Raw genomic sequence first — 15,816 nt, 5'->3', positions numbered from 1 at the left:
TGGATTAGGGTTTAAAAAAATTCAGGATTCAATTGCATCCCCTAATAAGAATGGTAGAAACATCTCACATTGATCTTGCACACACTAGTGACACAGTACACTAATGCATGGTTTAGTACCCTTGAAAGGTATATAAGATTTCACCAAACCCATATCTCCATGGGTATAATCAAGTGGTTCTAATATTCTATGTTGAAGATTTAATAATTGCAATACTATACAATTCCAATGAAAGAATTAACCATTTTTGGGACTTTGGATCCTCAGAATCCAAAACTTTCATGGAACTGCAATGTCTGTCTTCTTTGTGTAGTATCTTGGAACAGCTTGACTTGTGAATTAATCACTTCAGATACCCAAAATCAACTCTTATAATTAATAGGCAGGTTCATGACAAAAAGTTTCTTTTAGGTTCTAATGGAAAGCAAGAATTACTATGAAAACGAAAATTATAATTTTTGGTGACAGTGATAAACATGTGTACAACCATTAGCTTCAGACTCACAAAGTTTGAGAAGCTAAGGAATGGAATATAGCTAATATGTCAAATACACGATAGACAGGGCCTTCTGTGCCAGGGCATTTGCAACATTATTTAGAGCCCTTGGAATACAAGTGAAAGAAATGGAAGCAAATAAAGTACACTGCTACTTAATATCAGTTACTGTCGTCTCGCCTCCAAAGGTGGTACTTTATTACAGCCTTGAAGTAAATAAACAATCTCCTTGCTATCCGATTCTACTTGAAGATGTAGATATCCTAAAGCCAAAACATGAAATAAAGCACTTCTGATGGTCAATGCCTCTCCTTAAATTACTGAACTTAGGCATTGAGGAACCAAGATGTCCTTAGTCAGCCCTCCAAACTGGACTCTAAAAAATAAAGCCCAAACCACTTTCCGAAGTCCCTCGAGGAAGTGCCACATCACAATTAACTTTGATGTAACATGGAGCTGGGGGTAACCATGTCGCAAATGGTGCATGAGTAGACCCGCCTACTGCTACATTCTGTTGATGATCACTTGTATTAGCTGTAGTGAAGTCAACATATGCTTTCTCCGCCACCATTATCACTACTTATGGAGTCCATAGCTTGACATTGAAAACCCGATCATTCCTTGCATGCCATAGATATCAGCAAAGGAAAGATGCTCTAGAAAGCGACTCACTAGCAAGCTTCTTATCTGATCAGAACAGAGTGTCCCAACTTCATAACCATTCATGGAGCAATGAGATATGGTCTGATGGGGGCGAGTATGAAAGGCTACTGCCAAACCAGACCAAGCGTGCAAAAGAGCAACCAAGCAAAATATGATCTACTGATTACTTTTCTATGCCACACCTACAACATGAAGGATCAATTGGCACTTGTCATGAATGGAGACCCTCTTCTGATGCTATCCCTTGTGCACAAGCTCTCCAAATAAAGCTTTTAATTCTTGGGAGAGTCTTTATAGCCCATATACGATTCCAGGTTGAGTCTGGGACAGGACAACAAATGAGTTAAAAATGGGCAAACTGACAGGTTACCCAACTGCCAACCAGCCTACCGGTTGAGCTGCAGAATGCAGGAAATTTTGTTTTTTATGTGTGGGGCTCACATCCCTACACCCCTGAGCCTCGCACTTACCCACTATGTAGAAGTCCTAATGCTGACCAAATCTATCCTAATGGATCAGTATTTGGTGGGGTCCATCAAGGGGAATTAAATTTTAAAATAGTTAAAAATAGTTTTAAGAACTACTTTTGTATTTTGGGTTGGTTCAGCCAAACGGACCCTAAGGACCCCTATTGCTTAACATATAAGCTCCAAACCAACACTGTTCACCTCATTTTGCTGCTGCAAAATTCGATGGCAGCAAAATGAGGTGAACAGTAGCAAGGAAAAGAAGAAGAGAGGAAGAAGGAAGGTCGAATTTGGGGCTGTCTACACCTAATGTAAGGGTTGTTGCCCTCTAAAATCTGATTAGTCAGTTGGTATTGTCATAATAGCATGCTAGGGTTAGGAATTTTTAGTAATTAAGGGCTGAAATTTAATCCCTATATGCAAAATCAGCACCCAATAGAAGAAACCCCAATTTTGGGAAGGGTTCTGGGACCCAATTGCATGAAACCCATTCCTGTAAACCCTAGAACAGAGAGCTTTCAGTAATTGGGCAAAATTTATGTAATTTGAAGTTAAATTAAGACTGAGTATGGCTTAAATTCTGCAATATAGCAAAAACATAATTTTAATTGGTGAAGAATATGGTTTTGGGATATATTAATTTGATTATTCTTCTCTAAAATCAATTGTTGAGTCAATTGGGGTTAGCATGTAATTCCAATGGATGTATTTGGAATTATACAGTCTTAATTGAGAGAATAGATTGGGAGAAAGAGCTCAGTTTTACAGATTTAATGGAATCCCTATATAATTCTGAATTTTTGTAAGAATGGGACAATATACTGCTATACAATTTTTAATTACTGTAATTGGGAGTTTTGGGGGCTGTAAAATGACCTCAGTGGCCATTTAAGATGTTCCCCATATTGCCATGGACAATACCCATCGGCCATGAACAGCCCAAGCCAAGGGAACTAGTGGAACAGCCTATGGAGTTTCAGAAATTTCTCCTAAAATGACCCACCGGTTGGGACAAGCGGCCAATTGGTTTGAACCTCACTGTTGGATGCTTTTAAGCCTAATCAGCCTCTGTTTTTTCTGATTAGTACCTTGTCCCTTGCAGATTATTTACCTGAATTTAACCCAATGGGTAGGGGTAGTTCGAGGGGCTTTTCTGAAACTTGAAATTTGATTAGTTCATGGGTTGTTGGGAGTCATTTTGGGTTCAGCAGTGAACCTATATTTAGTCATGTTAGGTGTTACAAATGTTTAAGAAAATTATACACCTTTGGGTTAGGAAACTAAAACTTATCGGGTAAGGACACGAGATTGATTGCAGGGGATCCTATCGTACCTTGTGATTTGGGTTTTGAGGTGAGTGGATGTTTGATTTATTTTAGGAAGTGTTTTATATATTTTAATTCTGCATGCTCATGTGTAATGTGGTTGGATCATTGTTTTGGATGTATTTTATATAAAAGTATATATATATATATATATTGCACATGTGGCATGGTTTTACCGAGATTGTTGTGATCGTGGTTTTGTGGATGCATAGTGATATAGTTGAGTAATAATGATTATAACATTGGCAGTCTGAGGCACGGTGTTGCCGATGGAGGATTCTGATACCGTGGGGCTCAGAGGTCAGTTTTATAATTATGACCATTGTTGGATGATTGGTTGCTATGGATTGCCATTGATGCATGTAGATTGTCTATGGATAGGATTCACAGACCCTGGTGTTACACCCCTTGTCAGTAGGGGTTAAGTACTGGCTAATCCCAAGGGCTGGTATGTTATTAAGAGTACCATATCCACAGTACAACTACTATACTCAAAGTCGGATGCAGCTTCGGTGATCGAGTGGTTTTCTAGGACTGTGGTTGTCCACAGCATGGGTGACCGATGCGGATCCTGGGACCATGGCTGTTGGGGTTACCTTTAGAAGTTTACGGGGTGACCGATGTATAGAATTTCATGACCTGCAGACTTTCGCTTGCAATGAGCTTGTATCCCTATAGCCTAAGGGTGTCAATATATAATAGAAATCATTTACCGGAATTGAAATTGACTGGTTATAACCGAATCGAACCGCACCATAGTAAATTGATCCGGTTTGAATTTTATAGGCCATAATTTTGGTTCGAAACCGAACCGAACCAAAAAATCGATGGTTAATTGGCACCTAGCATGGTTTTTACGAAAAAATGAAAGAAAAAAAAAGAAAGAAAGAAGCAAAGTACTAACCGAGAAGGGAGCTTTTCTTTCACACAATCACACTTATTGATTTTCTAATTTCTAGGATCATAGTTAATCAGTTATAATATGTGTAGTCATTTACATACAAAGTATATTGTCCTTAGCAAAATAAATATATATTGTCTTAGCTCTTTAAGAAATTTAATATATGTAGGATGCAAATCATTTTTTAAAACGACACTATTAACCCTATGTAAACCGATTGTGAACCAAATAACAAAAACCGATTAAAAGCCACTAAAACCAAAATCGGATAAAAACGATTCTGATTTCACCTTATTCCTATTAGGTGCGATTTTGATTTTACCTTATCAAAATGTAAACCGAATCGGAACCGAACTGAATAACCAAAACCTCACCGTTTGACACCCCTACTTTAGCCTAACGTAGTAGGGAGAGGATATCACATACATTGCATAGCACCTATACCAGATGATGGACCTAGTAATAGAATAGGAAAATACATAATAAATTGATTCATATGCATCACATGTCCATATAGAACATGCATTGCATCATTGTTGTGTGTGCTTGCACGCACACCCCTCACTAGGCTTATGAAGCTCACCCTTCGTTGATTATTCTTTTTAGATGCTAAGGTAGGACTGGATTTCAATGGCAGTTGTGAGGCTTGTGTCTACGAGACACGGGGTTGATGATGGACTTCACTGCTGCTATTCTGTTATTTCTTTTGATGTATATATTGATAGTATATTTAAAATGTAAATATTACACATGTGGGTTGTTAACAAATGGATCTTGTATATTTATAATTTATCATTTTAGTGTATCACATTTTATTAGCATATTCTGATTTTAGATTGTGATCTTGGTGGCAATTGTGAAATTAAGGTACTGGATCTATGATCTTGAAGGGTTAGATTGATTGGATATGGGTGTCCAATGCCACATACCTTGGCCAATTTAAGGTAGGTTGTGACAATATCAACATGTGACAAAAGAGCAGTGGAACAATATATGAGTAACTGTTTCAAATGCAAATGAGAGAGAGAGAGAGAGAGAGAGAGAGAGAGAGAGAGAGATGTAGGTGTATTGTTTTTCTATTGAAAGTATAATAAGTACTTTAATTTATATAATAACATAAGATGGTATAACACATGGTATATATGTGCTTTTTGCACCGTAGAATGTAGGAGGCTTCTCTCCATAAAACCTCAATATCTACTATTTGATAGAATCATGTGGAAATATTGAATTGATGGATTGAAAAGGATGATCTAGATATGTTACATGTCAAATTTTATGGGTAAGGTCTTGGATGGCGTGAAAAATGCATTAAAAAAAAATAAATATTATTTTTAATTTCATATAGTATGAAAGAGTAATAATAACTCTAGATGAATGTATTTTTCTTTAACTCATGGTAGAGAAAATTTATATTTGATCAATATGTTTTTACAAAACAATGTTGTACGGACTCTAGTTATTTAGAAAAATAATAATTGAATCAATCGCGTGCCTAGTAATTAGGTTACCATTACATCTCAAAATTGGGAAAACATTATCTAAGGGTATTACGACTAAAACAAAAAAACTTCATCGAAGGAACAAAAACAAGACAATAAGTTCGCTGGAGTTATTATAGTAATATCAGTGGATAACTTTTCCCCCCACTGATCACCTGGCAAAGATGCAACCGTTCCGTTAAAACTTTCCGTACGCTCCCCCCCCCCCCCCCCCTCTTCCCTCTTTTCAATCTCATCAGACATCAAATCACTCTTTTCATATATTTTCCATCAGTGTCTTTTCATATGATTCCTTACATCAGTCCTGACCCTCTTTTATTCAAATATAAATTTCTTTACCTCAAGCCAAACATATAGTACATTGTATTGTGAATTGAAACAGAATAAAACCATTGGCAACACAGCTGGTGTGAATTGAAACCATGGGCAACACAGCTGGTGTAATTCATTTATTGTTAATGGATGTGTTGTCAATAGATTGGAAATAACTATTTGACCCCACAAGGCAAATTTTAAGGACTTCTAGTTGTACTCAGTTTCAGTTCATGCTCCATCCATGGAACTGAAATATAATTGAGAGACATTTCAGAATAAACCATCGTTATGCCATCTTTCAGGCTTGAAGGAATTGAAATTGCATTAGGAACCCATTTGTACATCATCCTCTAATGTGTGCTAGTGAAGTAAGTGTGGAATACAATATTTTTAGAAGATACATTTTAATTTTCCTTTCTGTGTCATAACTTATAAGATAGGTTACAAACCTTGAGGGACAGCAAGGTACAAGCCAAGTGTCTACGTAATTGCTGCATGGAAGTAAAAGATAATATCTTCCAGTGAATTACAAGTCAGAAGCCCTGAAAAATGTGTGGTAGAAGTCTTTCATTGAATGATTCTAAGTCGTCTAGGTCATATGGTAGCAATGGGACTACCTACTCTTCTTTATATATAAGTCTTTTTAGAAAGCTTTGGGATCTCATGAGGGGAGTTTATCAGCTACATGGGGATGAGTCATTCATGACACCAATCTTCTTAGTGTCACCAGCACATAGTGCATGTGTGGAGATCTTATCTCTTATAATAACTATTACAAAGTTCAGGACCACATCACTTGGGCTTTTGTCAACAAGTTGCTTTATCTTACGTGCCTAAGTATTCCTCAAGTTAGCTCAGTTATGGTTTTCATTTTATACAAACAGTAGAAAGGGTAACCAGTTGTACTTGAAAACATTTTAAGAGGAAAGAAAAAGAGGGGGAGGGGGGTGAGGGGGAGGAGGGGGAGGAGGGGGTGGAAGATAAAGGAAGGTGATCAATGTACATGAAGATTATCAAGGTAGCATCCTCTATCCGTGTTTCCTCCTATGAATCACTCCATATGTAAAATCATCAATGATTTTATTGCTTCAATAAAGCAAAGCTTTGGATCGTATATTTGTAAATCTCTTTACCCTTCATAAAGGGTTAATGAACCAAAGTGCGACATGTTGAGAGATGTTGAGAGGTACGATGTCTTGGAATCAGGTTCCTCTCCCCTAAGGGTAATAACCCCAACCCATCACACACCATCCACAGACCACACTCCATGGACAGTGTGTCAGTGAGTGGGCTGGTTATATGTAGGGAAAGGGATTCAAAATCTTTGTCTTGTATTCTATCACATGGATTTGTGAATTGATCTCAAAGGGTCATTAAAAGTTCAGAAAATTGTTTTTTATGTTTTTTTTTTAATAAATCTGTGTGCATTGTTTGTTCTTATTTTTCCATTATTTTTTATATCATTTTACATTTTCGTTTCTACAAAGGTCTGACCTCTGCTGCATTATGTGTAGGTTATAAATAATTTCTTCAATGTAAAATCGGAAAGCATTTTCAAGGGAATTTGAATAGATTTCGAGATTTAGAATGTGTGATCATTTTTAGAGTTAAGAAGATCGGGATTGGATCGGCAAATATGTATTGGAATCAGTGAGGTGTATCCCGATTATGATCAATTCATACTCTATGGTTAGGCCATATTTTGGCGGATAATGCCTGAAACTTGATAATCACTTTAATAACACTTGATCATTGCGTCCAATAATTTATGACATGATCTATCATTTTTTTTTTCAATGGATACACTGTAGAAGAGGGGTTGGGGGGGGGGGCAGGTAACAGCTTGAAGATTCAAAATAGAGCCCTCCTGATGATCAATGTGTGCTTTGCACACAATATTCTCACCAACTACGCTAAGTAGTTGTTGTTGATTTTACCCTTAAGTACTCTACAAAACCAAAATGAAACCATTTCATTTTGCTGGCCTTCTTCTGAATGGAGCATTAATGTGGTTAAAAAATTTATTGCATGATATTCTATATATTATAATGTAGAATAGGAACATTATGGATAAGTCATTATCGAACATAAATTATGGAGTTGGTAAAATTTTAAGAAATATAGTAGCTACTTCGATACTTCCCAAAGATGACTCACAAAAAATGGTTGGGTAAAAGTTGACTTTAAACATAGAAAAGAGGCAATGTTGTGGACTTACTCCCACACATTGAGTTGCAAAATTGTCCATGTGCTGATAAAATTGAAGTTTTCAAGCATTGGATGGACATAATATTTCAAACCCATACTTTAATAGTAAAATATTGTCATAGAGAAAATGGGCATGTGAGTGACTTGCATGTCTACTTCTAGGTAGCAAAAAAAAATACTTGGAAAGCTTCTTGGCATATTCTCTGAAGACATTGGTGTTGAAGTCCCCTATGTTCTTGGATGCAAACTCAAGACTTGCAATCTTTTTTCCTTCACAGCCTTTATTTGAAGCGAGTATAACTCTATGTGCATTTAGACCTTTCTCGAACCTTGTAGTGGTGGGAGCCTCATGCACTAAATAACTTAATTCAACTCAACTCAATCTTATCCCAACTAAATGGGGTCTCGAACATGATATAATGAAGCAATCAATTAAGCATTATATCACTCTAATGCCGTAATCTTTTAGAGATGAATGAAGAAATGAACAAAAGCAATCAAGAAAGAAAAAGTACAATATTGTAATGGTTCATAGAAAAAGATTAGATTTGTTGTTAATTAGTATTGGTGTTAGAAAAAAGATTTGGATATGTGATGAAGCCAAAAAGATTAGCCATCCTATATCAACAATGATATGCAATACATGGGTTAGTGCTTCTAACCTAACTTGATGCATGCATGGAGGGAGAGAGAGAGAGAGATTATGAAATCGACCAAAAGAGAATCCTCATAATGGACCTACTAAGGTTGCCAAAAGAAGCAATTCTCGTGTGAAAACGAGTTTTCCATGATTCAACAAAACAGAGCAGCTATTTTTAGCTGGTTTAGGCAGTCTGGTCATTGTATTGGAACTAAGAAAACCCATTCTATGTCAACAATTTCCAACTCTCCATGAGAGACGACACAGATGATTAGACTGAGATATTATAATAAGGGAAAACCAAATTCTCTCTCCATAGAAAAAAAATGAATATGGAATAATTTGTCACTGATAGCCGAACTAGGGCACCTAACCAAACTCTCCCTCCCCCAATGAATCACTCTCTGCCTAGATCATGAAGACTTTAAAGGCATCACACGTGTTTGTTTTGACAATCCATAAAAGCCAATTTATGAATCAAATTGTCTGTATTAATGGCTAAGTCAATCATTCTCAAATTAAAAATATAGATAATTAATTTCTCTAATTAAACAAAATTTTGGAGATAAATTAATTAGGATCCTTGGTTGTTATAAAAGGGACCAACCAGGATCTCTACCACCTTAGTCATATCCCTGACCCTCTATCTCTCCACATCAGTTAGTTGTAACCCCCCCAACTTCAGATTTATATCAGTGGAGAAAAGATATATAAAACTAAAAAGACTTATGTATATGATGACATCTTAGGAATAAGAATAACATATTAAATTAAGACTAGTATATAATAGACACCACACTTGAATAAGACCATTTATAAATATTATCTTCCTTTGAGATATAATACCTTTAGAACACAACAGACAAAACACAACTCTTCTTCTTCTTGGAAGTACTCATATCCAGAAAGTAAGAACTCAATTCATTATATAAAATCGTGAATAGATTTAGAGATTATCTTGATTTATGAGAGGCTTTTTTGATATCAAATCGCTCTTCTTTGGTTGATTCTATGTCTCTTCTTGTGTTTGTGGGGTTTTTCCCATTTGAATTTAGGGGTCTCTTCTCTCTTTAAGGCTTGTCTAATGGAGGTTCCTAATGGTTGTCTTTCCTCGTATTTTATTTCTTCTTTTTCTCAATACATTACATTATCTTAAAAAAAAATAAAAAAATTTAACTCAAAGTCCTCCCAAATTAACCAACTATGTTGACTAGATCATCAAAATTAACAATGATCCTGAAAGAGCCACGTAGAATTTACGACTTTTATCGCTATTAAAATATTATTATTTTAAGTTAAGCCTTTGCATTATCTACTTCAAGTTAGGCTTAGGAGGCCTTTGCATAAAATGTTATATTCCATCAATTCATGAAGGGCGTGTGGAAGATTTTCCAAAATCATAAACAAATCCCCACATGCCTCCCATTGTTAACTACTCTTCTTCTCTCATTGTTCTCTCCATTCTTTTTTGTTCATACTTAATAGTTCTCTCTCTCTCTCTCTCTCTCTCTCTCTCTTAAACGGGTTGCCTAACTCTCCACCTTCAGTCATCGGCTTCCAAGCCAACCATTTATTGACACGTGGCCGTTTGTTGCCAACATTTCCCTGTCGGTACAATGGAAGCATGAGCCCCATTTTGCCAGCTCAGCCGTCATCTTGGGGTTAGTGGTCAACTCTTGACTCATCCAAAGGGAAGCTTGGGGTTGGTTTATTCTTTAGAGCTTCTAATTTCGGCCACTCAGATGTCTACACGTGGATTAGATGGTAATTTTCCATATTATTATATGCTTAAGTGGCAGATCTAGACATTGATCATTGCACCCAATCTTTACCGTCGGATCATAATGGGTTGCCGATACGATTGAAATTCCCACAGACACTCCACGGATGACACTTGTCAGCTCACAATTTGATTGTTTCTATATCGGGAAAGAGTTACTTTTTGGCATTATGGGAATTGGGGAAGCTTAATCAGTTAAAGGGAAAAGAGGAGGCCCCCCCTTGAATTGTGGATTAGTATTGATTAGGAAAGGTCAAATTACCGGTATCTCCCTGTATTTAGACAAAATGACAAACAGCTCCGGCACCAATATCTTCCCTAGTACAAACGTATCCTTATTCCTTAATGAGACTTTCTAAGGATGTGGATAGAGGGTATATTGGTCTTTTGGCATATTGACATTAACAAGGGGTTGTTGGGACTCATTATCAGGATAGTTAGGTGGTGAGCGTTGCTCACTAAACATCCTTTCAAGAGATTTGATTTGAAGAATTTACATGCAATGCATTGGTGCTAATACATTTCCTAATGCAATCAATTATAATTAAATATTATTAAATAATTATTTATTATCTTAATTCTTTATTTTTAGAGTCTTATTTTGCATTAAAACAAGTGGAAGGGCTTTTTTTAGTATTTCTTTTTATGGGGTAAATAGGAGAATTAGAAAGCCAATCGACAGAAACAGCTGGAGATTCTAGTAAGAGAGTTTATTTGATCAAGTACTTACATGCAACACATATTTGTCAATACATTTCCTACTGCAATTGATTATAAGGAAAAATGATGTATACATCACCGGTGGTACATGTCTTACTTTCTTTCCTCCCTCACCCTCTTTAATACTCTCTTGACCACGTGGGTCTCCCTATGTGCCCATTGGCTTAACATATAAGATGTTATTATACGTTGCCCATTTATATTGGCATCTTACACGTCAATCCTCTGGCCACTCTTTAACACTTTCTCTTCTTTTTGCCCACGTGGGTCTCCCTATATGCCAATTGGTTTTACATGTAAGATGCCATTATATGTTGCCCATTTATATTGGCATCTTCAGGTCAATCTTCCCTATCACTCCTTAATATATATTCTCTCTTCTCTCTGATCGCGTGGGTCTCCCTGTTTGCCCATTGGCTTTACATGTAAGATACCATTATATATTGCTCACTTATATTGACATTTTACAGGTCAATCCTCCCTATCACTCTTTAATACTCTCTCTCTTCTCTCTGACTATGTGGGTCTCCTTATGTGCTCATTGGCCTGACATGTAAGGTTTGCCCATTTTTACACGTCAATCTAATAACAAATAGCAAACCATATCTAACGAAAGATACGGTTAGAGGGAAATACATGTGTGCTTTATTATTATTTTTTACACTAATATTATTAATTATTAATATTTTAATAATTATTAAGGAAGCTTAATATTATACAGCCGAATAAGAAGGTTTTTTTAAAAATTTATTATTGTTTTCCCTTTCTTTTAGGGTTGTAGGAGTGTGCTAAGAATCAAATCCTCTCCAGGGCACCCAGCATACATTCAACGGTTGAAAGTGTGTGCCCAAATGCTGTCAGCTGTTTGATGCGTGTTAAAAAGGATCTAAATGATGAACAAATACAGTTGGAGAATTGAGTTTGCATGTTTTGCAACCTCAGGTTTAGGATACAAATATTGACTCATTTGATCAGATTTTTCACACTGGGTGTGTTTCAAAGCCCTAGAACCAGCCGGCTTTCTTGGATGATCTCTAAATCCTTAGCTTCATACTGCTACATGTGCTTACCTAAAATTTGCCCACCATATAAATGAGTATTCAAAATCTCTGGATGTTTGGCCCATTTAGGTGATAGTAGTATTCGTTAGTTGGTTTCTCATGAATCTAGCTATGATGTATGCCACGAACTTGGGTGCTATGATATCTGGGTTCATTGTTTAAGTATGAAGGAAGGAATATATAGGGTATACTATGTAACATTTTAACTTTAACATTTGCCATGAACCCTGTAGGTACATGTCCTATCAATCTAGAGTTTCAGATGACCTAACCTCACATAATAACTCTCATGGCCAAACCCAAAGGTATTTCAACTATAGGGCGTATCTAGTGCATAAGACTTCCGTCACTAAAGATTTTTGGGAGAATCATATACTTATATGTAACGAAAGGCATTTTAGTTATATCCTCTTTAAATTTAATCAGCTGCCCATATATATTCATATTTGGGGGTTGTAAATCATCAATTAAATATTTCATATGTAACAGTTTGGTTACTAAAATTACCCAATCCATCACCTTTCTATTTTGCAATCTCAGTGGAATCTTTCATCTTTTTTATTTAATACTCATTATGACTAAAACAACTTATTCTAATTATAACTGTGTGATTGTTCCACATAGATAACAGAAGTAATAATCTCATATCAAAAAATTATTAGTTTGAAATGAAGACTTATAGGTACTTGGGCACCCTCTGCTTGACGGTTAGCTTTTGAGGATGAATTCTACCCAAGTCCCTAACAATTTAAAAGAAATTTTTTGCAATTATACACTTGGGGACTATTGACGACAATAAAAACAAAGAATTTCATAGTTTTTTCCCCTCTTTTTCTTCAAGAACATGAAAACAATAAGAGGGGGGTTGTTTAATTTTGTAAATACTCTAGGTAGAATGGAAACGGGTCATGTTGGTCATTTGACAAATTAAAGTGAAGTCTCAACTTTTAACCAATTTTTGCAAAAGAATGCGGTTTTGGCTTTTGTAATCCTCTTTGGATTCATACCATTGCGGTTAGGATAAGGAGGTTTGTTGGGAGATGTCTTTTGGGAGAGAGAGAGTGAGAGAGAGAATATGATAACCTTCTTCATTCACATTGAATTATAATATATTACATTGGTAGATGACTTTGGTTGGATAGTTAACAACTAATCAAGCGACTTAACAATTTATTAATGTTCTCTCTGCCTGATAATTGTGATTACAAAGTAAATAATTAATTATTAATTTTTATGGATTATAATATGGGTCTGCTTTCACATTTAAGAGCAGGGGTTCTTAGCAGATGAATTGTTCCTGGTCAAATTGGAGAAGAAGGAACAAAATTATTACAGAGAAGTTAAACAGGGGTACTAAAAACTACCTACCAAGTTGCCTTACAAACCACGTTTCTTTCTCTCCAAAAACCAGTATTTAGGAGGTTCTGTTCCTTAGAACACTTTTTTCTTAAACACCATCTCACAAGCCTCTCAGGTTAGCAATTTTTCAGTTCATTCTTCTTCCTTTCCTTTTCTCTATATTTAATTTCCCACCTCTACCCATTTCTCTCTTCCTTCCTTTGATTCGACTACAGCTTCCGAGATATCTCTGTTTTGTATTTGAATTCCTTGGTAGGTTTAAGAAAAACTGGAGCTACTAGTTTAGAAACAGTTTTGAAATTAGGATCCTTTCTGGGCTGTTCTATATAATTCTGTTCTTGTTGAATTCTTGAAATTTTTGCGATTAGGCTTCTGAAAGCTAAATCTGTGCAGAGGATCAAAGGCTTTCTTTTGAGAAATGGAGAATACGGTTGGGCTTTGTAAGGGAGATGATCAGATGGATTTGCCTCCTGGGTTTCGATTCCATCCAACTGATGAAGAGCTAATAACTCACTATCTGTCCAAAAAGGTTATGGATAGCAACTTCAGTGCTAGAGCAATTGGAGATGTGGATTTGAATAAGTGTGAGCCATGGGAATTGCCAAGTAAGTTGTTTGAACTTGGATTATATTTCTACTTCATCCTTGTCATCCTTTGTTTTTTAAGTGTAATTTTGAATTGTGTTCTAACTCTTAAAAGTTTGTTTCTTTTTCTTGAATTAAGGGAAAGCGAAAATGGGAGAGAAGGAATGGTACTTCTTCTGTGTTAGGGACAGAAAATACCCAACTGGTTTGAGGACAAACAGGGCTACTGAAGCTGGTTACTGGAAAGCCACTGGTAAAGATAAGGAGATCTTCAGAAGGAAAATTCTGGTTGGAATGAAGAAGACTCTGGTTTTCTACAGAGGCAGAGCTCCAAAAGGAGAAAAGACCAACTGGGTCATGCATGAGTATAGATTGGAGGGGAAATACTCTCTCTGCAATCTCCCCAAAACAGCCAAGGTTGGAAGGCAACCACTCTCTCTCGTTCTGCTTTTAATATCTGTTGTTTTCAATTTGGCTTTTTTCTTTATCTGTGTTGTTCTTGATGAGATTTTCTCTTTTCTTTTTCATCTTTTCGTTCGTTTATAGAACGAGTGGGTAATTTGCAGGATATTTCAGAAGAGTTCCGGTGGGAAGAAGACACTTGTTTCAGGGCTGGTGAGACTGAGCCCCTTTGGGAATGAATTGGGTGCATCCCTTTTGCCTCCATTAATGGATTCTTCGTCCTACAACAGCAAGACAAAAATCACTCCAGCTGAGACAGCTCACGTGACCTGCTTCTCCAACCCAATGGAGGTCCAGAAAAACCAGCAAGAGATGGCTGATTCCTTCAATTCTCCTCTTTACACTGGTTCTGCTAACCCTTCTGATATGTCCCCTGCTTCAATGCTCATCTCAAAATTCGGTCTTCCTAACTCATTTTACTCCACGCAAGGAAATCAAAATCTTGGAAATTTGCAATACCCAGGTTCCTTTTTCATGCAAGACCAGGCCATCTTGAGGGCTTTGCTTGGGAACAATGGAGCAAGCATGAGACAGAGTAACAAAGCAGAAAGGGAGATGGTTAGCATCTCACAAGAAACAGGCCTGAGCACTGATATGAACACTGAAATCTCTTCTGTTGTCTCTAATCATGAAATTGGTAGAAGGTCTTTTGAAGATCAAGAGGACCCATCAACTTCAGGTGGCCCAGTAGACCTTGATTGTCTTTGGAATTATTGAAATTATAGAAGAGGTGAGAGGAGAAGCTGAATAGATAGAAGTAAGAAGAAGAAGAAAAGAAGAATATTTCTAGGAAGAAGATGATTTCTAGTCCCTATTATTTGTCTTTGTCTAAAATTGATAGTGTGTGTATACATTTCTGAATCTAAATAACATGAAAGAGGAAAATGAGGGTTATGGCCTTGTATTATATAAAAATTAAACTCAAATTTTCCCTTATCCTTATTTTCTTCCCTGATTTCTCTACCATGTTTTCATTGTTTTAAGCCTCGTTTATGACACATAAGTTCTTGAATTCTTCATTAATGTTCTGGTTGGTGTGAGTATCTGGTTTTGAATCACAGAGTCTTGGCTATGCCAGCATCAGAGCTACAGTTTTAGAATAACATTAAATCAACTACAGTGTAAAGATTTGATTTATGAGTCTCTTTTGTTTCGATTCCCTTTACTTTATCTTTCAAGCTGTGAGGGCTCAGTTAGTCACTCAGAATATATGTACTGATGCGTGCTAGATGTTTCTACAAACCCTGTCCAAACGTGTGTCTCTGCAGTGTCTGATCATATGACACTGAAAGGTTTTGCATGTTTGGCCACCCACTGCGAGATTACAGTTCTT

General features: G+C 36.5%; 1 protein-coding gene across 2 annotated transcripts; it reads left to right on the top strand.

Annotated features, from left to right (window-relative positions):
* Nucleotides 1-13,396: 13,396 nt before the first annotated feature.
* LOC122062439 (NAC domain-containing protein 100) lies at nucleotides 13,397-15,419 on the top strand. 2 transcript variants are annotated; one of them, XM_042626082.1, is made up of 4 exons: nucleotides 13,397-13,552; nucleotides 13,831-14,042; nucleotides 14,161-14,438; nucleotides 14,568-15,419. In XM_042626082.1, exons 2-4 carry the CDS (start codon nucleotides 13,856-13,858, stop codon nucleotides 15,198-15,200), a joined length of 1,098 nt encoding a protein of 365 aa, XP_042482016.1. In that variant the 5' UTR covers nucleotides 13,397-13,552; nucleotides 13,831-13,855; the 3' UTR covers nucleotides 15,201-15,419. The 2 variants fall into 2 exon arrangements, with proteins under 2 accessions (XP_042482016.1, XP_042482015.1); XM_042626081.1 differs by having other exon boundaries at nucleotides 13,401-13,689.
* Nucleotides 15,420-15,816: the final 397 nt, after the last annotated feature.

This window comes from Macadamia integrifolia, unplaced genomic scaffold (assembly GCF_013358625.1).
Source record: "Macadamia integrifolia cultivar HAES 741 unplaced genomic scaffold, SCU_Mint_v3 scaffold1036, whole genome shotgun sequence".
Classification (NCBI taxonomy): Eukaryota; Viridiplantae; Streptophyta; class Magnoliopsida; order Proteales; family Proteaceae; genus Macadamia; species Macadamia integrifolia.
The sequence above is the reverse complement of the archived record's forward strand: the minus strand, read 5'-3'. Positions and strand labels throughout refer to the sequence as shown.